General features: G+C 37.2%; 1 protein-coding gene across 4 annotated transcripts in view; it reads left to right on the forward strand.

Moving 5' to 3' along the window:
* The window catches only part of ARHGAP28 (Rho GTPase activating protein 28), a 221,634-nt gene that overhangs the window by 115,810 nt on the left and 82,368 nt on the right, over positions 1 to 23,456 (forward strand). For all 4 annotated transcript variants that reach the window (XM_034995988.1, XM_034995989.1, XM_034995990.1 and 1 more), the window contains exons 2-3: positions 1,699 to 1,910; positions 13,234 to 13,451. In XM_034995988.1, the coding sequence (XP_034851879.1) occupies positions 1,699 to 1,910; positions 13,234 to 13,451 (430 nt within the window). The remainder of the gene's footprint in view (positions 1 to 1,698; positions 1,911 to 13,233; positions 13,452 to 23,456) is intronic.

The following is a 23,456-nucleotide window of genomic DNA, read 5'->3' on the forward strand; positions in this document are numbered from 1 at the left end:
CCAGTTTTCCCAACACCATTTAATGAAGAGACTGTCTTTTCCCCTTTGTCTGTATAATCTTGCCTCCTTTGTCATAGATTAATTGACCATATACGTGTGGTCTTAATTTCTGGGCTTTCTATTCTGTTCCATTGATCTATGTGTCTTGTGGCAGTACCATACTGTTTTGATTACTATAGCTTTGTAATATAGTTTGAAATCTGTGGTTGTGATACCTCCAACTTATCTTTCTCAAGATTGCTTTGTCTTCGGGTTCTTTTGTGGTTCCATTAAAGTTTTACGGTTATTTGTTTTAGTTTTGTGAAAAATACTAGTATTTTGATAGGGATTGCATTGAGTTTGTAGATTGCTTGGGTAGTATGGACATTTTAACTCTTAATTCTTCCAGTCCATGAGTATGGTGTATGTTTCCATTTATTTGTGTCATCTTTAACTTCTCTCATCAGTGTCTTAAGTTTCAAAGTACAGGTCTTTCACCTCCTTGGTTAAATTTATTTCTAGGTCGTTTATTCCTTTTGATGCAATTGTAAATAGGATTATTTTCTTAATTTCTCTTTCTGCTAGTTCATTATTAGTGTATAGAAACACTACAGGGTGCCTCTTTGGCTCGGTCGGTTAAGCGTCTGCCTTCAGCTCAGGTCATGATCTCAGGGTCCTGGGATCAAGCCCCACATCAGGGTACCTGCTCAGGGGGGAGTCTGCTTTTTCCTCTCCCTTGGCCTGTCTGCCCCTACTTGTGCGTGCTATCTCTCTCTCTCTCTCTCTGAAATAAATAAATAAAATCTTTTAAAAAGAAAAGAAACACTACAGATTTCAGTGTATTTATTTTGTATCTTGCAGTTTTATTGAATTCATGGATTGATTCTAATAGTTTTTGGTGGCATTTTTAAGGGTTTTCTATATGTAGTATCGTGTCATCTGCACATACGGACAGTTTTACTTCTTCCTTACATATTTGGAAGCCTCATATCTTTTTCTTACCCAATTGCTGTCACTAGGACTTCTAGTACTGTATTGAATAAAAGTGTGAGTGGACATCCTTATTTTTTCCTGATCTTAGAGGAAAAATTTTCAGCCTTTCACCATTGAGTATGATGTTAGCTGTGGCTTTGTCATATATGGCCTTTATTATGTTGAGATATGTTCCCTCTATACCCATTTTGTTAAGAGGTTTTATCGTGAATGGATATTGAATTTTTTAAAATGTTTTTTTCTGCATCTTTTGAGATGATCATATGGTTTGCATCCTTTCTTTTGTTAATGTGATATATCATGTTGATTGATCTGCAGATATTGAGCCATCCTTGCATCCCTGGAATAAGTCCCACATGGTGGTGGTGGTGAATGATTCTTTTAATGTATTGTTGAATTCAGTTTGCTAATAGTTGAAGATTTTTGCATCTGTGTTCATTAGAGATACTGGCTTGAACTATATGTTTTGGCTAATACAGGTAACTTCATACTTTATGATTGTGTGAAAATTATAAAAAGTATTTTCAGGGTGATTCCTATGTAGCCACAAAGTCATTATGAATTATAGAGAATAAAAAAGAAGGGCCACCACTAAATGGAGATAATTCTCTTAGACCCCTCTATGTCACACTTAACTCCATTCTGCATTGATTTTAAACCTAAATTTTATTTTGTGATTTAAAACATAAAAGACTGATTTTTATTAACATATTATTCTTTCTGCAGAAAATCTATTCCTCGCTGCCGAAGAATTAACAGGATGCTCTCCAATGAATCTCTACATTCTTCTGCATTTAGCCGCTCCCACTCACAAGCCTCCATAGACAGCACCTCCATGGAGGATTTCTTGCGGGAAATAGAAAGCATTAAAGAGAACAGCATAGGCAGCATGGGAGGACAGGAAGAGCAGATACCAGCTGAGGTCAAACCTGTGGATGGTAAGGTGCTGGACCTTTCGTCCTGTGTGTTTTTCTTTGTATGCTCTCTCTTACTCTGTTTGCAGGTAGATATCATTCCAGTAGTAGTTTAACAAATGAAATCAGTACAATTTGGCATAGCAGCTACCAACTCTCACTGATTTATATTTACTGGACTGGCTTCTATACACAGTGATATGACCTAAGAAGGAGGGCTGTCAAAATCCAGATTGATTTCTTACATATCACTACTTAGGGATGCTGTGCAGATTATTGATTTGATTCATCATTTAGCAGACTGAGTATTCTAATTTTGATGGCTTTTACATTTGTATACTTGATTATTAATTCCAAAAAAAAAAAAAAAAAAAGATAGAGAAAGACAGAAAGAGAGAGGGGAAAAAAAAATGGAGTATAATTTTGGAGAAAAGAAAATTTGATTTTGAGGCATTTACTAATGTTAATGTACTTAGGGAATAGAATACCTTGTATTTCTCAAAATAAAAGCCCTGTCAAATATACTAATTTTCTGTGAAACTGAACAGAAAATTGAGAGCTAAAAGAAAAAAAAAGCTAATTTACTTACTCTTTTTAAAAAAATGTAAATTACTTTACCTTGGATTAAAATAGGTCATCTCCATTTGCTACCTATCAACAGGTAAATGCATAAGACATCCAAGAAAGACTGAAGGTAGTTTAGTAATAAATATCTACCTAAGAATGTTTTCATTAGGCAGTGATTAACCTGGCTAGGCTAGACAACTACCAAGATAGACTGAAACTTTAAAAAAGTTTTCATTCTTCATTCCTTATCCTATAAGTCTATCCTTCTTAGGTCTGAAAAAAATAATAATTTAGATACACCACAATTAGTATATTTCACAAACCATTAGAAATAAAAAGTCTCACCACACATTGAATGAGAATCCATTCAAGGGAACCATCTCCATTAGTGAAGTGTATTCTTTTTTTTTTTTTTTACTTCCAGAATTTTTATTGAAATTAATTGCATACAGATAATATATTTTAAAACTAAATAGACTTCACATACTTATATTTAACATACGAATTTACTATGCAGTACCAATTATCTTTAGAAATTAAAATAACAGTCTGCTTGGAATTAACATTAGAGATATTATAATCCCCATTTCTGGACAGTTTTTTTTTTTTTAAATTTAAATTCAAAGAGCCAACATATAGTATATCATTAGTATCAGATGTAGAGTTCAGTAATTCATCAGTTGCGTCTAACACCCAGTGCTGAACACATCACCAGCGCTCCTTAATGCCATTCACACAATTACCCTGTCTCGGGGAGACAAATAATCAGAGACTCTTTGCTATAGGAAACAAATTGAGGGTTGGTGGAGGGGCAGTGGGTAGTGAAGTATATTCTTATTCCTTTAACTTACACCCTTACTTTTTGCCTTTTCAGATCCAGAAAGATAGAAAGATATGTGAAGGAAAATGCCTGTTATTCTTCATCCCCTTTTCTTACTTGGTAGCTATCTATCTGTATTAAAAAACAGGAATTCATACTGATAACCTTCCATTCCAATTCACCACGACAAGGTTTGCTGTTGCCGTCTTTTTTTTTTTTTCTGTATTTATAACTCTCTTCTCTAATAATGAGAGACCTGGCTTTTACTATCCTTTGCTTAAGCCTAGAGTACACAGAAAATGTTTTCAGATTTGTAACCTAAACTTCTACAGAAAGCATAGCTACTAACTAGAGTTTAATATTTAATTACAGATTTTTTCCTTTGAACTATATGCACAGAACTTTAAGTGTACAACTCAGTGAGGTTTGACAAATGCTAACTTTATAACCTCACAGTAATCAAGAGAGAGAACATTTTAGTCAACTCAGAAAACGTAACTCAGGGGCGCCTGGGTGGCTCAGTCATTAAGCATCTGCCTTCGGCTCAGGTCATGATCCCAGGGTCCTGGGATCGAGCCCCACATCGGGCTCCCTGCTCGGCGGGAAGCCTGCTTATCTCTCTCCCACTCCCCCTGCTTGTGTTCCCTCTCTCACTGTGTCTCTCTCTCTGTTAAATAAATAAAATCTTTAAAAAAAAGAAAACGTAACTCAGAAAACGTTTTCAAGCTTTTTCCCCGTCTTGTCACTTCCATGACTTGCTGTCTGTGGCCAAAAGCAACCATGGTTCTGATGTTCTGTGTCATAGATTAGTTCTGGGTTTAGCTTCTTTCACTGAACATAGTATTTTTGGGATTCATCTGGTATTTCAGTAGTTTCTCTCCTTTTATTATTGGGTAGTTTGTATTAGTTTACTAAGGCTGCTGTAATGAAGTACCCCAAAACCCAGTGGCTTAAGATAGCAGAAATTTATTTTCTCACAGTTGAGACTAGAAGTCAAGGTGTCAGCAACCTCTCTGAAGATGTGGGGCACAGTCTGTTCTCTGCCCTTCTCTTTAGCTTTCGCCTTAGCTTCTGGTGTTGCCCGCAATTTTTGTTGTTCCTTGACCTGTAGACAACACATGCCATTCTCTGCCTCTATAGTCCCAGAGCCTACTCCCTATATTTTTGTCTTTCTCCTCCTCTTTTTATAAAGACACCCCTTATGTTGGATTAAAGGCCCACTCTACTCCACTATGACCTCATCTCAGTTTACATCTTAATTACCTCTGCTAAAACCTTGTTTCGAGATAAGGTTACATTCATAGGTATTGGTGGTTAAGACTTCACTCTATGTTCTTGGGGGGCCCAGTTCAACCTGTAATAGCAGAATTCCATTGTGTGAATATGCCACAATTTGTTTATCCATTTAACTGTTAATGGACTTGAAGGTTGTTTGCAGTTTGGGCTATTATGAATAAGGCTTCTGTGAACAATCTTGTGAAAGTCTGGAGATACGTTTTTATTTCTCTTCGATATATATATTTTTTTCATAGAATATGCTAAACTACAGAAGAAACTGCCAGCTTTTTTCCAAAGGAATTGTACCATTTTACACTCCCTCCACCAGTATCTGACAGACAAATCTGTTGTTTCACATACTTGCAATATTTGATGATATTAGACTTGTTAATGTGAATGATTCTAGTGGATATGTGGAGGTATTTCATAGTGGCTGTCGTTACATTTCACCGATGACTAATGATGTTGAACATTTTTTCCTGTGCTTAACTGTCCATTCATATAACTTGCTTTGTGAACTCTTTTAACTCTTTTTAGTTTTTATTATTTTAAAAATTTATTTATTTATTTTAGAGAGAGAGTATGAGTTGGAGGAGGGGCAAAGGGAGAGGGAAAGAGAGAGAGAGAGAATCTCAAGCAGACTTCCCACTGAGCACAGAGCCCAACTAATGGCTGGATCTCAGGATCCTGAGATCATGACCTAAGCCAAAATCAGGAGTTGGACACTTAACCACCTCAGCCACCCAGGTGCCCCTTGACTATTTTAAAAATTGTCTTTTAGGGGCTCCTGGGTGGCTCAGTTGTTTAAGTGACTACCTTCGGCTTAGGTCATGATCCTGGAGTCCCGGGATCGAGTCCCACATCGGGCTTCCTGCTCAGCAGGGAGTCTGCTTCTCCTCTGACCCTCCTCCCTCTCATGCTCTCTGTCTCTCATTCTCTCTCTCTCAAATAAATAAAATCTTAAAAAAAAAATTTTTAAAAATTGTCTTTTTGGGGCTCCTGGGTGGCTCAGTCGTTAAGCGTCTGCCTTCGGCTCAGGTCATGATCCCAGGGTCCTGGGATCGAGTCCCACATCGGGCTCCCTGCTCGGCAAGAAGCCTGCTTCTCCCTCTCCCATTCCCCCTGCTTGTGTTCCTGCTCTCGCTATCTCTCTCTCTGTCAAATAAATAAATAAAATCTTAAAAAAAAAAAAATTGTCTTTTTATTATGGACTTGTATGAATTCTTTATTCTGTATACAGCTCTTTTATCAAATTAATGTACTGATTAATATTTTCTCACTATCTGTGGCTTGTGTATTCATATCCTTAATGGGGTCTTTTAATTGCATATTTCTCTTGTTCTCATTTTTCAGTTGTTTGCAGCTGGTATATAGAAATATGGTTGGTTTTTGTCTCATATTTCATTACGTTTCTAAATTCATTTTCTAATATTTGCTAGATTTCTTAGGATTTTCTACATAAAGAAATTACTTGTGAACAGAGGCAGTTGTACTTTTTTTATTCTGATTTTTATGCTTTTATTTCTTTATCTTGCCTTATTGTTCTGGTAGGGCCTCAAGTACAAGCTGAATAGACGTGGTGACAGCTCATAGCCTTGCTGTATTTGCTTCTGTCCGTGATTTTTGTGTTTAAGTTGCTTGATTTTTCTATCTTAAGATGGAAACCTTGACCATTGACTTTACATCTTTTATCTTTTTGAATATGAACTACACTGCTTCACTCCATCCCACAAATTCTGATATGTTGTATTTTCATTATCATTCAGTTTTAAATGTTTTAATGTTTTGTTTTAAGATTTACAGATGTTTTCGTAGATATATCATTTGTTAATGGTTTCTAAATTAATTGTGTTATGATTAGGTAGCAGTTTGTAAGTTTCAACTTTTGACATTTATTTAGACTTATTTTATGGCTCAGCATATGGTCTGTCTTGGCCAAAGTTCCATGTACACTTAAAAAGAACATGTTCTATCATTGTTGGGTAGTGTGGTGTTTTGTAAATGCCCACTAGATTTAGGTGGTTGGTACATTTGATCAAATCTGTTGTACCCTTATTAATTTTTGCCTAATTTTTCTATCAGTTACTGAGAGAAGGTTGTTAAAATCTCCAACTTGGATTGTGTATTTGTCTGTTTTCCCCTCTGATTCTGTCATTTTTTTGCCTCATATTTTAAAACACTGTTATTAGGTGGCATATACATTTATGATTACTGTTCCTCTTTGTTGAATTGGCCCATTTGAACTGACCCTCCTTAATATATTTCTAATAATACTTCTTGTTTTAAAGTCCTCTTTGTCTAATTATATAGTTACTCTGGCTTTTTTTTTTTTAAGATTTTATTTATTTGACACAGAGAGACAGCACAAGCAGGGGGAGAAGTAGAGGGAGAAGCAGGCTCTCATCGGAGCAGAGAGCCTGATGCGAGGCTCAATCCTAGGACCCTGGGATCGTGACCTGAGCTGAAGGCAGACACTTAATGACTGAGCACCCAGGCACCCCTCTTTTTTTAAAGATTTTATTTATTTATTTGAGAGAGAGAGAGCACCAGCAGGGGAGGGGGGTGGAGAGGGAGAGGGAGAAGTAGATTCCTGCTGAGCAGGGAACCCAACTCAGGGTGGATTCCAGGACCCTGGGATTATGACCTGAGTTGAAGGCAGATGCTTAACTGAGTGAACCACCCAGGTGACCCTCACTCTGGCTTTCTTAAGGTCACTGTGTGTGTGGTATATCATTTTCCATCCTTTTACTCTGTCTTTGTCTCTTTCATGTTTCTTTGTAGTTTCTTCTGTATGCATTTTAGCTATACTGCTTTGATTTTTTTTTTTAGTGACTGCTCAGGTATTATAATATTTACCTCTAATTTATCACAGTCTACTTAGAATAAATATTGCACTTCTTCCTATAAAATGTAAGGATTTTGCAGCAGTATAATTCCATTTTCCTTCCTGTACAGCACTTTGTAATGTTGTCAAATATATAACATCTACACATGTTACACCACTATCAATATAACATTATTTATATGGACTTATGTAATTTTTATTGTGAAATAATTTAAAACTTACAGAAAAATTGCGAATACAATTTAAATAACTTTTTAAAATTTGGAACAATTTGATCATTTGAGAGTAATCATTTACCAACCCCTATTATTCCCAGGATTTCTCCATGTAAAAGTTACTCCTTTCATCTTTGTGATCAATACATATTTTTGTGGAAAGTTCTTTGAAACTCTGTAAATATCCCATTCTATGTCAAACTATCAAATTATTTCTTTATATCAGAATGGGCTCCTGGTTTATTTAGTGTGTTATTTGTTAGTGGGTTATCTTTCATCATCATTTATTTTGATGTTGAAAGTATTCCATATTTGATATGGGAAACAGCTAGGGAATATATGTGTATATGTGTGCCTATATATAGGTGTACATATGCATATATGTGTGCATACTCACATACGTACATGTACAAGTATAACAGTGTATACTTGTATATACAATGTAATGTATATGTACATACATAAACATTTACATCTATATTTCTATAAATAAAGACATTGAAATACATGAGTTCATATTTATATCTTCAATTCCAATCTAATACCACTAGGTTAATTCTGCTCTTCCCTTTCTGTATTTGTGACTCCCTTCTTAGAATAAAACTGACTTCCATTATCTTAAACATATATATTTATTTGATCAGTCCCTCCATGTATTATCAGTTTCCTCTCTTTTTCATGCTTGCCCTGCTCATCCCACTTGGGTTCCAGCATGCCAGTCCACCCTGCTCCTCTGCCTTGCTGTGCTCTATGGATTTAGGCTTTAAGACTTAATTTCGGGGGAAGAGGAAGTAGTCATATGTCCTTTAAAGAAGTCAGTATCTGCATTTTTATTTACACTACTTCTTTTTTATATATCCAGTCTCCATTTGATGTCTTTTCCCTTTAGCCTAAAGCGCTTCCTTTAGCATATATTACAGAGCAAGTTTGCTGGCAATAAACTTGTTAGCTTTAATTCGTGTGATAATGACTATTTTACCTTCATTCTTGAAGGGTATTTTTGCTAGACATATAATTATTGGTTGACAGGTTTTTATTTTCATTCAGGATGTTCTGAATGTCATCATACTGTGTTCTGACCTCTACTGTTTCTAATAAGGAGTCAGTGCTTTCATATTGTTCTTCCCCTGACGTAATCTGTTGTCTGTGACTGCTTTCAAATTTTCTCTCTCTTTGGTTTTCAGCAGGTTGTCTTTAAGGTGCTTAAGTGCAGTTTCTTTTGTATGTGACCTACTTGGTATTATTAGTTAAGCTAGCTGGTTTTTCAACAAAGTTTGAAAACTTTTGGACATTACTTCTTCAAATACTTTTTTTCTATACCACTGTCTGTCTTCTCTGAAAGTCAAACTATATATATATTACAATACTTAACATTTCCAATAGATCACTTGGGCTCTGTTTTAAATATTTTAAAATACTTTTCTGTCTTTCAGATTGGATAATTTCTATTGATGTAATCTTCAAGTTTACCAGCCCTTTCTTTTAAAGTCTCTAATACACTGTTAAGCCCTTCCAGCAAGTTTTTTACTTAATATATTTTAATTTTAGTTCTGTAATTTAGGTTTTAGTTCTTTTAGTTTCTTTTTTATATTTTTCATTTCTTTCCTGAAATTCTCTATTCATTCATGAGAATCTTTCCTAAAAGTCCTTGTCCAATATCAGAGTCATCTGAGTCACTTTCTGTTGATGACCTTTTCTCTTGCCAAATTAGTCCATTTTTTTTGTTTTTCTTATATCCTAGCTATTGAAACATCTTTGATAATGTAATATTATAACATTGATATGTTTCAGAGACTGTATCCCATTATCTTCCTGTAAAGGGAGTTAATTTCAGTTCTAGCAGTTAACTTGGTTATATACCATCTTTTCTGCTCTACGCAGCCTGGCTATTTATTTTAGCCTTTTGGCTGCTATTTTTCAATAGGATGCCTGGAGTTTCAAATACACCTTTTTGATTTAATGTTTAGTCAAGGATTTGATGAGAGTTTATGCACAGATTTTGGAGCTCCCCTTCTAACAGGAATATGCTCCTCATTTTCCAGATATCCTAGTAATCCCATACTCCATCCTCTGACTCTTGAAATAAGTAAGACTATGATTTTCTGTTTGTGTTCTACACACTCTGTATAGTGTAGGGATTGGAAAATGACCTCAGTCGAAAAGTTGTGTAGATGTAAATCTCACATAGTACATTTTCTTGAATCAAAATTTAATTATTTTTCAGTTCCTGCCTACACTTGGTTCTTCTCCATTACCCTCAAATAGTTATTTTATGTACTTAGTACAGAGTTCATAATTGTTGTACACAGAATTTTTATTTCTATACAAGCTACTCTACCTTTACTGGAAGATTTTATTCCCTTTTTTGATAACTTTCTCTAACAAAGCTATAAACCTGGTGGATTTTCAGCACAGAATAGTATGTATGATAGCTACAGTTATTTTTGAAAGTTGATGTTTTTCATTCATCATTTTCTGACTTGGAATAATTATATATTTCAACTGAGAATTAATTAATTCACAAATACTTGTACCTACTCTGTGCAGGCATTGTAAGATGTTGGTGTTAGAGTTATAAACAAAGGCAGAAATGTTTCCTACTCTAATGGAGTTTATAATCTAGGAGGAAAGAAAATAATTAATGAAATGATATAACTAGATGTATATTGGGGAAAGAATTATTTGAAGGAAAAACACACACAGCAGGATTAGGATGGGTAATAGTAGGACCTGACCTTGACTGAAGGGTTCAGGAAAAAAAAAAAAAAGAAGACGTCATTGAGGGAGAAATGAATAAACTAAGATCTGAAAGATTGAATGACCAATAATTAGGGGACCAAATAGAACGGTTGGCATGTCCAAAGGCCTTGTAACAAAATATTGCATGGAGCTTTTGAGGAACAAATGTAAGCCAGTACTGCTAGAGAGAAGAGAGTGAAAAGAGCATGGTAACGAGCTGTGGACAGGAAAGTCAGCAGCTTCATGTCTTGTGGACTGTGTTAAGGGTTTTATTCCTAATCCCAAGAGCAAGGAAGAACTGTGGCATTATTTTAGAAAAGAGCTTACACTTGCATTTGGAAAGGTCTAATTTAGTTACGATATGGAGAATGGATTGGAAGGGGGTCCAATGGGAGGAACAGCTGGGAGGCTCCTGCAGCAGTTCAGGTGAATCATGATGGTAACTTGGACCAGGGTCAGAGTGGAAGAGATAAATAAAGTGGGAAATTTTTGAGAAATAAAAAGAAATTAATATCAAAAGGATTTGGTGATATTGGTTTTGATGTGTAAAAGAGGGAGATGTCAGTAATGTTTCCTAAGTTTCATTGCTAATTAGATAGATGGATGGTGGGTTTCATTTACTGAAATGTGGAATACTGAAAGAGGCCTAGAGTTGGGAATGAAGAATATGTGTTCAGGTTTGAACATGTTGAGTTTGATATATGATTGATAGAGTCAAGTAGATGTTGAGTAGGTAGTTGGATATATGGAGCTGAAATCCAAGAGTGTTCTATGTGGAAGATATATATTTGGCAACTGGAGTGATGAACACGGGGTTGCAATTTCCATACTTTAGCAATGCTACAGGAGTAACACTGATCTCTAAGAAATTTCTTTCCTATGGAGAATATATATTCTACAGATTTCTGTAGTCCGAGTGCAAGGATTTAGACCCTCCTCACCCCTAGCATATGTTAACTCCAATTACTCCTTCCTTCTACTCTTTACTGTTTACAGAGGTGGAGGGAGGAAAAATTCCAATTTTTAAGACTTTAATATTAAACTATATTTGTAAATTTTGTCTTAAAAATGAAAATCTTACCTAAGGCTTAAGTAAAGGAAGATTTCAGAGTCACAGCTCACTAATTTAAAAGGTTTATTATTTTAGATTAAGGCTAGTAAGCTTATGTTTACCTTTGCATTTTCTGTTAAAGGGGTAGCTTATAAAGGAAATGAATAATAGAGACAAGATGGTAAAGAAAAGATTGCCTAGCTAAGAAATTGAACGTGTAAAGTACATTTAGAAGGCTTTGTTCATATACCAGTGATGCGATAATGTAAGCAGAGTCCAAGAGTCTTAGACTAATGACTTGACAGGCTATTTATAAATCAGTCTAATCTGCTTTTTAAATAAATCACATTCAGGTAATGCCTGTTTAGCATAGTTCCCAGAAATGTATGTGTAGTGAATTTTCTGTTACATGATGTTGTTATTCTGAATTTTTAAAATTATTTCTGCACATCTAATTTATAATAGCAATTAACCCTCATTATAATGAATTTCAAGTTTTTTAATTGCCTTCTGAAAAAAAAGGAAAGATTACCTAATGTTCAAACTTACAGAGAAAAGTAAGAGAATGAATATCTATTGAATTCATCCTCTGTTCCAGATTCTTTGCCATCTCTCATGAATAAATTGATAAAACAATCCTCATCGTCACCTGATACATCTTATTATTACCTCCATTTTGCTAACAGGACAGAAGCCTAGAGATATCTAAAAACTTTCCAAAGCCATTCACCTAGTAAGTGGTTGCGTTGGGATTTAAACCAGCATTTGAGTGATTAAAAAACCCTTTCCTGTACCACTAAGCCACTCTTTTTCTATTACAGTTTTAGTTTAAATATTCATATTTTATCATTGTTTGAGATTGGAAGTCCAGATATGGTTTATATTTAACTCTCTGGTGAAGAAAATTACCTTACTAAATTTTCCAATTAACCTTACTCTCCTAGAAAACACTTTAAAATTTGACTTATTTAAAAAATATCATATAGGGCACCTGGGTAGCTCAGTCAGTTAAGTGTGTGACTCTTGATTTTGGCTCAGGTTGTGAACTCAGGGTCATGGGATCAAGCCCTGTGTCAGGCTCCGAGTGCGAGTGGAGCCTGCTTCTCTCTCTCTTTCTCCATCTGCCCCTCCTCCCACTCACATGTACACGCGTGCTCTCTCTCTCTCAAATAAATAAATCCTTAAAAAAATATCATACGAATTTTTCATTCATTCCCATAGGCCTTTCCCACAATTACTCTGGGAAAAAGGATGGTCTCTTTTTTTTAAATTCAGGTATAACTGACATATGACATACTGGTTTCAGGTGTACAACATAATGATTTGATATTTGTATACGTTGCAAAGTGATCACCACAATTAAGTCTGGTTTATATCTATCACCATAGTTACAGATTTTTTTCCTTGTGATGACAGTGTTTAAGATTTATTCCTTAGCAACTTTCTAATATTGCAATACAGTATTATTAACTATTATTATCATCATGCTATACAGTATATCCCCATGACTTACTTATTTTATAACTGGAAGCTTGTACTTTTCTCCCTTCACCTATTTCACCTACCTCCTACCTCTGGCAATCACCTGTCTGTTCTCTGTATCTGTGAACTTGTGGTTTTTGTTTTAAGATTTCACATAGAAGTGAGATCATACGGTATTTGTCTTTGTCTGTCTGATTTATTTCACTTAACATGCCTTCAGTGTCCAAGATGGCCTTAATATAGTGTTTACTGACACTTCCTATTCACTGATATGCGCAGGCCTGTAGATATACACGTCATCTAATCAAATGCAGAATGTTCTAACCTTTTCTTGGTAATGTTATTTTCAGAAGGAGAACTTGAAGCAGAGTGGTTGCAAGACGTGGGTTTATCAACCCTGATCTCGGGTGATGAAGAGGAGGATGGCAAAGCCTTGCTCTCTACGCTGACTCGAACCCAAGCAGCTGCAGTGAAAAAGAGATATAATACTTACACTCAAACCATGAGAAAAAAGAACAAGCAATCTGTTCGGGATGTCAGAGACATCTTTGGAGTCAGCGAATCTCCTGTAAGTAATAATCATGGCTCAAAATTTTGACTTGATTAGGGGCGGGGGAACATGAAGAAAATAATAGAAAAAGCTGGTCATCCTGTCTCTTTTAGAGAAAACTAAAGCAGACAGCAGATTTTACAAATTTGAAACTTAAGGGGTCATTCCTTATCCCCCCTGTAGCAGTTTCCCTCAACGCTAAATTTATTCCCTTCTTTGTTGAGTTGAGAATAACTTATTTGGTAATGGAGCAAATCTTTATGGCTGGGATACACAGAGACTTTACTTAAATCTAGCACTGGGTGGAAATTCTGTAGATAGGCAAAGGACTCCCAGAGAAGTGGGTCCAAAGTGAAAGATACCAGCATTAATTAAGTGGGCAAGAGAATGATTCAGAAAACCATAAGGAAGGCATCACATGTTTTCCAAGAAATTGCTGGTTGAAATTCCAGCTCACCCTTAGCAATTCAGTGACCACAATTTTACTTCTGAGGCTCTTAGTCATGTTCTCCTATTGCTCTGTTTTACTACTGGCTCTACTCATTTATTCCTTCACTCATTGCATCATTGAAATAATTGAAATCAATTGAAATCAGTAATTGCATCAGTGATGCAACCAATATTACTGGATACATTCTCTGTGCAAGATCCTATATTAGGTTCTATGCAGATAGGATTCTTGGAACTTTGGAGATATATAGAAAAAAAGAAACTTGATATTCTGCTGTAGTTACAGATACAACTATTTGGGGCAAGTTAGTTAATCACTCTGATTTACATTTTTTATCTGTTTAATGTGATATCAATAATGACATAAATGAAAACTTCAAGGATATTGGGTAGCAGGCTTGGTTGAAGGCACCCTCCAATTTGAGTTACTTTAGGTTATCTGTAAGTCATATCTTCTCTTAGATATATTAATCACACAGTTGCCAGAGTAGCTCATATTTCCAAGTTAACCTTTGCGTTTGTGCTAATAATGCCCTAAAATAGCACTGTCCTTTAGAGCTTTCCAGTGATGGATATGATTTTGTGCTGTCCAAAGGGACAGCTAGTGTGTGTCCAGTATGTAGCTAGTGTGAATAAGGAACTGAATTTTTAATTTTATTTAATCTTAATTGATTTAAATCTAAATTGCCACATATGGCTTGTAGCTAATGTATTGAGCAGTACAGTTCTAGAACCTTCCGTTGTACAAAATTATGTACCTGAGGCAGTGCATTTTTAGTTCTGTGCTGTTTCAACTTTCATCCTAGTAGAAACCTGTATCTTTGTGGAAGGCAGGATTTTCTATAGCTGTAGTTGAGTAAAGGTGATACCCACAACTTGAGGCAAGGACTTCAGCCATGTGAGTCCTGGCCAAGATGCCTATCAAAGAACAGGTTTACCACGGTGGTTTAAATTCCCTTGGTCATTTCACATTTATCTCCCAGATCATTTCAAGAGATTCCTAAGAACTTGGTCTATATGCTTCCTTTCCCATTTCTGTTTCCCGCTACTTCGGACTAAGATTTTTGCTCTTCCCTAGCAAACTGCAGAATAGTAGAGTATCTATAGCTTCTCTGAATCCTGCAGGTACTCAAGAAGGTGCGTACAATGCATCTCTAGGTTTCCTAATACTTTGGACTTCTAGTCACATAGAAACAGCGTTCCTCTCTCTTTTACTTAGACCTTCAAGGGTCTCAAGGGAAATATAAAGTGGGCACTTTTCATTGGGCCTTTAAGTGTAAAAATAAATGAAGGGTGTCTTACTTTTCCATAATATGCAGGTGTAGGAAACTGGGTTTAACTCCAGCAAAGGCAGAGAAAGGACCACATTTGTGGTGGGCAAGGGGAATGGCCCTGGGCACTTTTTCTCCTGCCCATCTTCCTCTTCTCCCTTCCACTCTTGCTGCTGAAGCCCCGTTCCAGAGTGAATAGAAAATGGGTGTGTAGCAGGGAGAGTGGTTGTGGGTGAAGGGAAGTCCATATATTCCAGGGAGTAGAGATCTTGAGCTATACTGAGAAGTGCAGCATCTGGAAGTCAGTGAAAGCCTGGCATTGTATATGTGTGTTCAGAATTCAGATTGTTCTTCATCAAAATATAAAAAGCCACATAAAGCTAGCCTTTAAAAAAAATATGGTAGGGCTTTCTAGGGAAGATGGTGGAAAAGTGGGGGACCCTCATTTCATCTGGTCCCAGGAATTCAGCTAGATATCTATCAAATCATTCTGAACCCCTGTGAATTCAACCTGATATCTAAGTAAAGAATTGCTGAAATTATACAAATAGAAAAGCAACCACTTTTTGTAAGGTAGGAGGTGCAAAGATGTGAATCTGAGGGGATATATCAAAGATAAACCATGGTGGGGAGGGATCCTCTGTAAGCCAGCTACTAGAAAGTGATATAGCTGCAGAATTCAAAATCAGAACTCTTAGAAGTCTGCTCCAGTGCCTGAAAAGTGCTCAGGTGGTGAAGCAGGGCAGAATCTTAGGTGGGACAGTGTGGTCTCAGGATCCCCAGGGTCACAGAAAGAATGGGGGCGCCTGAGTGTGGCAGAGTTCCCCAAGCATTGGAGCCGGGAAGCCGGCTACAATCAGCGAGCCTGGGAGTGGGATCTCAAGCTAGGCATTGCTATAAACCAGGAACCACGGCACAATCCTGCGACTGCTCTCTAAGCAGAGGTCCAGTAAGTGACAACCACTCCAACACTCTGCTCCTTCCCCTGGGAGGAGTGGCGGGGATTCTCACAGGGTCAGGCAACTGCTCCCCAAGCGGGGGCCCAGCGAGCAGGGGGGCCATGATGAGACCCCACCCCAGGAGGATTTGTTTGGGTATGCACCACAGGAGTCTGCACAGTTTATTGCACACAAAAGGGATTGACCGCTTGTCCCTGAGGGTGCACTGAAAAGTGGGGGCTGTGATCGTTCAGCAAATCAGCACACTGCCATTTTTACTTTTTTGTCATCCTCTAAAGCAGTGCAAAAAGCCTTCGGGGAACAAAAGCCACATAGAGCAACCCGAAGCAGCTTACACTGCGCTGGCTGCCTGGCAAGGGGTGGTACAACTCCGCCCAGGCAAAGACACCTGAGAATCAGTGCAACAGGCCCTCCCCTCAGAAGTCCAGCAGGAACGTCAGACAAATACCAAGTTTATGGATCACACAGAACTGAAAAACTCCTGTGATAAGGGAAAATAGTATATAGAATTTGAGGTTTTTTTCTCATGAGTCTTTTGTATTTCATTGTAAATTTTTCTTTTTTTTTTCCTTTTCAGCTAGTTTCTTATTTCATCAACTCTGTTTTTAAGGCTTTTTTTCATTTTCATTTTTACATTTATATTATTCTTCATTTTTGGCTTCATTTCACTGTATTCAGTTTTATTTGTGTGTGTGTGTGTGTGTGTGTGTGTGTATACATGTATTTTTTTATAATTTTGGGATTTAGTATCTTCTAACAAACAGACCAAAATACACCCAGGATCAAGTGGATTATCCTGTTTTGTCCACCTGTGAGATAATATTCACTCTTTTTTCCCTTTTTTTTCTTTTCTTCTTTGGTTTCTGACCTCTTCAGATTTATCTAGTATGTATTTCACTGGGATCATGGTTGATATTTTTTATTTTGTTCTCTTGTTCATCTGTTCTTCTCTGGACAAAATGACTAGAAGGAGAAATTCACAACAGAAGGAAGAACCAGAGGTAATACTCTCTGCCACAAATCTAATCGATATGGATATAAGAAAATGTCAGACCCAGAATTCAGAATAACAATTATAAAGTTACTAGCTAGGCTTGAAAAAAGCATAAAAGACACTAGAGAATCTCTTAGTGCAGAAATAAAATCTAATCAGGCCAATATAAAAAATGCTTTAACTGAGATGCACTCTGAAATGGATGTTTTAATAGCTAGGGTAACTGAGGCAGATGAGAGAGTCAGTGACATAGAAAACAAAATGATGGAAAGGAAGGAAGCTGAGGAAAAGAGAGAAAAACAACTAACGGACCATGAGGGGAGGCTTCGAGAAATTAGTGATACCATAATGCAAAACAGTATTAGAATTATTGGGGTCACAGAGGAAGAAGAAAGGGGGGGACAGAAGGTATATTTGAGCAAATCATAGCTGAGAACTTCACTAATCTTGGGAAGATTATTCAAGGTATTCAAGTCCAAGAGGCACAGAGAATCCCCCCTCAAAATCAATAATAGGTCAATACCCCGACATATATAATAGTGAAGCTTGCAAATTTCAGAGATAAAGAGAAAATCCTGAAAGCAGCTCGAGACAAGAGGTCCTTAACGTACAAGGGTAGGAACATTAGAAAAGCAGCAGACTATCCACAGAGACTAGGCAGGCCAGAAAGGGCTGGCATGATATATTCAGGGTACTAAATTTTAAAAAACATGCAGGCAAGAATCCAGCAAAGATGTCATTCAGAATGGAAGGAAAAATAAAGAGCTTCCAGGACAAATAGAAACTAAAAAAGGGCACCTGGGTGGCTCAGTCAGTTAAGCATCTGCCTTTGGCTAAGGTCATGATCCCAGGGTCCTGGGATCGAGCCCCACATCAGGCTCCTTGCTCTGGGGAGTGGGGAGTCTGCTCCTCCCTCCCCCTCTGCCTGCCACTCCCCCTGCTTGTGCATGCTGTCTCTCTGTCAAATAAATAAATAAAATCTTAAAAAATACAAAAACCAGCAACCAAAAGAATTTGTAAGCTCTTAAACCAGCCCTGCAAGAAATATTAAAGGGGATCCTGTAAGCAAAGAGTGAGTCCAAAAGTAACAGACCAAAAGAACCAGAGTCTACAGAAACAGGGACTTTACAGGTAATAAAATGGCACTGAATCCGTATCTGTCAGTAGTTACTCTGAATGTAAATGGGCTAAATGCACCAATGAAAACCTCTGAAAGGGTATCAGATTGGATAAAAAAGGAAGACCCATCAATATACTGTCTATAAGAGACTCATTTTAGACCCAAAGTCACCTCCAGATTGAAAGTGAGGGAGTAGAGAACCATTTATCATGCTAATGGACACAAAAGAAAGTTTGGGGGCGCCTGGGTGGCTCAGTCAGTTAAGCGCTGCCTTCAGCTCAAGTCATGATCCCAGGGTCCTGAGAATGAGCCCCACATCTGGCTCTCTGCTCAGTGGGGAGCCTGCTTTTCCCTCTCCCTCTGCCTGCTTGTTCTCTCTTTCTCTGTCTCTTTTTGGAAGAAATGGATGCATTCCTAGAAACATTTAAACTACCAAAACTGAAATAGGAAGAAATAGAAAACCTGTGGCAAGTGCCAGACTTCAAGCTCTATTACAAAGCTGTAATCATCAAGACAGTATGGTACTGGCACAAAAACAGACACATAGATCAATGGAACAGAATAGAGAACCAAGAAAAGGACACTCACCTCTATGGTCAACTAATCTTTGACAAAGCAGGAAAGAATATCCAATGGAAAAAAGACAGTCTCTTCAACAAATGGTCTTGGGTAAATTGGACAGCCACATGCAGAAGAATGAAACTGGACCATTTTCTTACGCTGTACATAAAAATAGACTCAAAATGGATGAAAGACCTAAATGTGAGACAGGAATCCATCAAAATCCTAGAGGAGAACACAGGCAGCTACCTCCTTGACTTCAGCCACGGCAACTTCTTGCAAGACCCATTTCCAAAGGCAAGGGAAACAAAAGCAAAAATGAACTATTGGGACTTCATCAAGATAAAAAGCTTCTGCACAGCAAAGGAAGCAGTTGACAAAACTAAAAGGCAACCTATGGAATGGGAGAAGATATTTGCAAATGATATATCAGATAAAGGGCTAGTATCCCAAGATCTATAAGGAACTTAACAGACTCAACACCCAAAGAACAAATAATCCAATCAAGAATTGGGCAGAAGACATGAACAGACATTTCTGGAAAGAAGACATCCAAATGGCCCACAGACACATGAAAGAATGCTCCACATCACTTGGCATCAGAGAAATACAAATCAAAACCACAATTTGAATGAAATACCACCTCACACCAGTCAGAATGGCTAAAATTAATAAGTCAGGAAATAACAAATGTTGGCGAGGATGTGGAGAAAGGGGAACCCTCTTACACTGTTGGTGGTAATGCAAGCTGGTGTAGCCACTCTGGAAAACAGTATGGAGGTTCATCAAGAAGTTAAAAAATAAAGCTACCATATGACTCAGCAATTGCACTACTAGGTATTTACTCCAAATATATAAATGTAGTGATCCGAAGGGGCACCTGCACCCCAATGTTTATAACAGCATTGTCCACAATAGCCAAACTGTGGAAAGAGCCAAGATGTCCATTGACAGATGAATGGATAAAGAAGATGTGGTATATATATACAATGGAATATTACTCAGCCATCAGACAGGAGGAATACTTACCATTTACATCGACGTGGATGGTATGCTGAGTGAAAGAAGTCAATCAGAGAAAGACAATTATATGGTTTCGCTCACATGTGGAATATAAGAAACAGCATAGAGGATCATAGGGGAAGGGTGGGAAAACTGAATGGGAAGTCATCAGAGGGGAAAAAAACATGAGAGCCTCTTAACTATAGGGAACAGACTGAGGGTTGGTGGAGGGGAGGTGGACAGGGAGATGGGGCAACTGGGTGATGGTTGTGATGTGATGAGCACTGGGTGTTATATGCAACTGATGTAATATTTAACTCTATATCTGAAACTAATGATATGCTATATGTTAGTTAATTGAATTTAAATTTAGTAAAATAAATGGTATATATACCATGTATCAGGCCTGATAAACATCTTCACAGATTTTCTTCCTAAAAAATTCAGCATCTGTTTCTGCAAGTGGACTTGGAAGTTTCTTAAAAACATACCTAAACTTTTTAAGTTTCCTATCTGAATTTGACAGCATAAATACCAATTCCTCTCTCCCTCCTTCTCTTGCCCAAAGTACCTGTCTGTCCTGGTCTGTCTCTTTGTTTGCCTCTGTCCTTCTTCACTTCCTCCTTCCTTCTGTGTGTGTGTGTGTGTGTGTTTCTCTGTCTCCCCCATCCTCCATCATCTCCTACTCTTTATTTCTTTCTTTGTCATCATTTACATAGAATAATAGAACCATCACTCTAAAGTTTCCATTTCCCTTTCTTAATGAAGATTTAACATCATGAGTTTCATGAGGTAACTTTGCATTAATCTTAAACATATGAATCTGATCCAGTGTACTTACCTAGTGAAGATATAAATTCAGTAATTTAAAAGAGAGGTAGATTATGTTAGTCTTTTCTTAATTTTTTTGCACATTGAATCCCATGCTTGGAATAATTTTCCTCCAGAATTTTGGAGATACTTGTCCATTGTCTTCTCTTGTGCACTGTTGGCTGTGGGGAAGCACAGTATCTCTACTGACCTCATTCCTTTATATGCCAATGTGGAAGCCTTTTGAACCTTATGTTTATTGTTGGAACCTTGCATTTTTACCAATTTTACCTTTTTACAACCTCCATCCTAGTCCCTGCTATGTGAGTTCTTTCAGTATGAGTGCTCAGTCATTCTTTAGTTCTATATATTGTCTTCTAACATTTAAAACCAGTACTTACTCCCTTCTTTTTCTTCATCTCCTTCTGGAACTCCTGTTAGATGACTGTTGCATTATTTGGATTGAATCTCAGTGTCTCTTAAATGTTCTCTTGTTTTCCAAACTTTATTTGTGTGCATGTTTGTTCTGCATTCTTGCCTATCCCTTCAACTTCTTTTTTTTTTATAACAATAATTTGGTCATAGAGGCATTGATATTTCAGCCTTTCGTTAATTTTAAGAAAAAAATTTAAAGTTTAAAGTTTAAAGATTTTATTTATTTATTTGAGAGAGAGAGAGAATGAGAGCAGGGAGGAGAGGGAGAAGCAGGCTCCCCATTGAGCAGGGAGCCCGATACAGGACTCGATCCTAGGACCCTGGGATCATGATCTGAGCCGAAGGCAGACGCTTAACCAACTGAGCCACCAGGCGCCCTAATTTTAAGAAATTTAACAGTCACATTGTTAATTTCCTGAAGCCTCTCCTTTCCCCTGACTTCCTCTGTATCTTAGCGATCTGCTCTTTTTTCACACTCCTGAAGGTACTAAATTAAACCTTAAATTCCAAGGTGGTCTTCTTTTCCTTGAATTACTATTTTCTTCAGGGTCCTCTGTTTATTTTTGGCATCATTACATTACTGTTCAGTTCATTTTGATCTTTGGGTGTTGATTCCTGTTTATTAATGGAGGACTAGGTTGATTGATTGATTGATGAATATAGGTAAAGACTGTATATTTCCTTTGCAGTTATGTAGACTTAGTTTCTCGCCAAAACTCTCATAGTGGATGCGGTCTGGGCCTGTGTGAGTGGTAAAGTGTGTCAGCTGTCACACTTCACTTTAAGACAAACAAATATGGTATCAATTCCAAAGTAATGATAAGCCTAAAGAATTGTAATTTATTTGCTTTTCAGGCAAACCTAACTTCCCTTTTTATACTTCTGTCTATATTCTTTTAGAAGCCTCCAACGAAGGGCAATTTTCTTTTTTCTTTTCTTTTCTTTTCTTTTCTTTTCTTTTCTTTTCTCTTCTTTTCTTTTTTAAAGATTTTTTAAATTTAGTTGACACAGAGAGACACAGCGAGAGAGGGAACACAAGTGGGTCGGGGGGGTGGTGGGAGAGGGAGACGCAGGCTTCCCGCGGAGCAGGGAGCCCGATGTGGGTCTAGATCTCAGGACCCTGGGATCATGACCTGAGCCGAAGGCAGACGCTTAACGACTAAGCCACCCAGGTGCCCCACGATTTTATTTTCTGTCCAGGACCACTACACCAGGACAAACTCCTCCTGACCCCAAGGCAGGCACTCATTTTGTCACCAAGAGGACACTTGCTGGGTTTTATTCTGGAATCTCATTGAGCTGCTGCCTGCTGTTCAGTGTTAGAGGGAGGGATGGTTTCCTGGCCTCTTTGTTCAGGAAAAACATTCTTAGGTTACTTTGGCCATTGTCTTCTGAATTGGGGATGCCTTATTATTGCTTTTATTCTCGTGCTGGATATGTGCTTTTTCTAGATCAGCATTTATCTTCTACACATTTTTCTTTGTATCTTTTTTCAGGTTGAGGTTTTCCTCTGCCCTTATCAAACCATTCTTGCTTGCTTTTAATCTTCCAGGAATATCCAACAATTTCTGTTCTGTTAATGGAAATGTTTAGTGATTTCTAAATCTACTCTTTGAAAAAGGTATCTCTTTTGACACTTTGAGTGATTTGCGGAGGGAGGAGAAAGTGGTATGTGCATTTTGCTATCTTGATCCAATTTTCCTATGCTGATTCTTCAGTAGTATTTATTTGTTTCTTCCAAAAACTGTTTTTCCTTATTATTATAAAAATAGTACATAATCTTTACTAGAAACTTAGAAAATATGGACAAGCAAGGTAAAAAATGACTGCGTCTATAGGCCCAAATAAAATTTTATGATTTAGTTAAATATCCAATAAATATAATTTTCAGTGGAATCCTAGCCATAAAGGAATAGAATATTTAACCCTTGTGTTAGTAGAGCTATTATACACTAAATCACAAATACTAAATCAACCTCTGGATACATAATACAAAGTCTTCAGTATTATTCATCATGAGCAGAATTTCAGTGCCCAAATATATTTGTTTCTAATATTTAGAAGATGTGAATCAAATGTTTCTTTCAGTAACACATTTAATTGAGCAAAAATAGTCAGTCTTATTTCCAATTTCATAACTGATAAATAAGTAGTCAAAGATGGGACCAGCATAACTAACTGCATAAATGTAGTCATGCACCCTGAAATAATTAATTAATTAATTAGAGAATGCACGTGCTTGTACTAGCAGGGGAGGGAGGGGCAGAGAGAGAGAGGGAGAGAATTTTTTTTTATTAGTATCATAGGTAAAATGTGGTGATACATCAGTTGCATATAATACCCAGTGCTCATTACATCAAGTGCCCTCCTCAATGCCCCTCACCCAGTTATCCCTTCTCCCTCCCATCCCCCGACCCATAA

The sequence above is a fragment of the Mirounga leonina genome, unplaced genomic scaffold (assembly GCF_011800145.1).
Source record: "Mirounga leonina isolate KUSES-001 unplaced genomic scaffold, KU_Mleo_1.0 Mir_93, whole genome shotgun sequence".
Taxonomy (NCBI): domain Eukaryota; kingdom Metazoa; phylum Chordata; class Mammalia; order Carnivora; family Phocidae; genus Mirounga; species Mirounga leonina.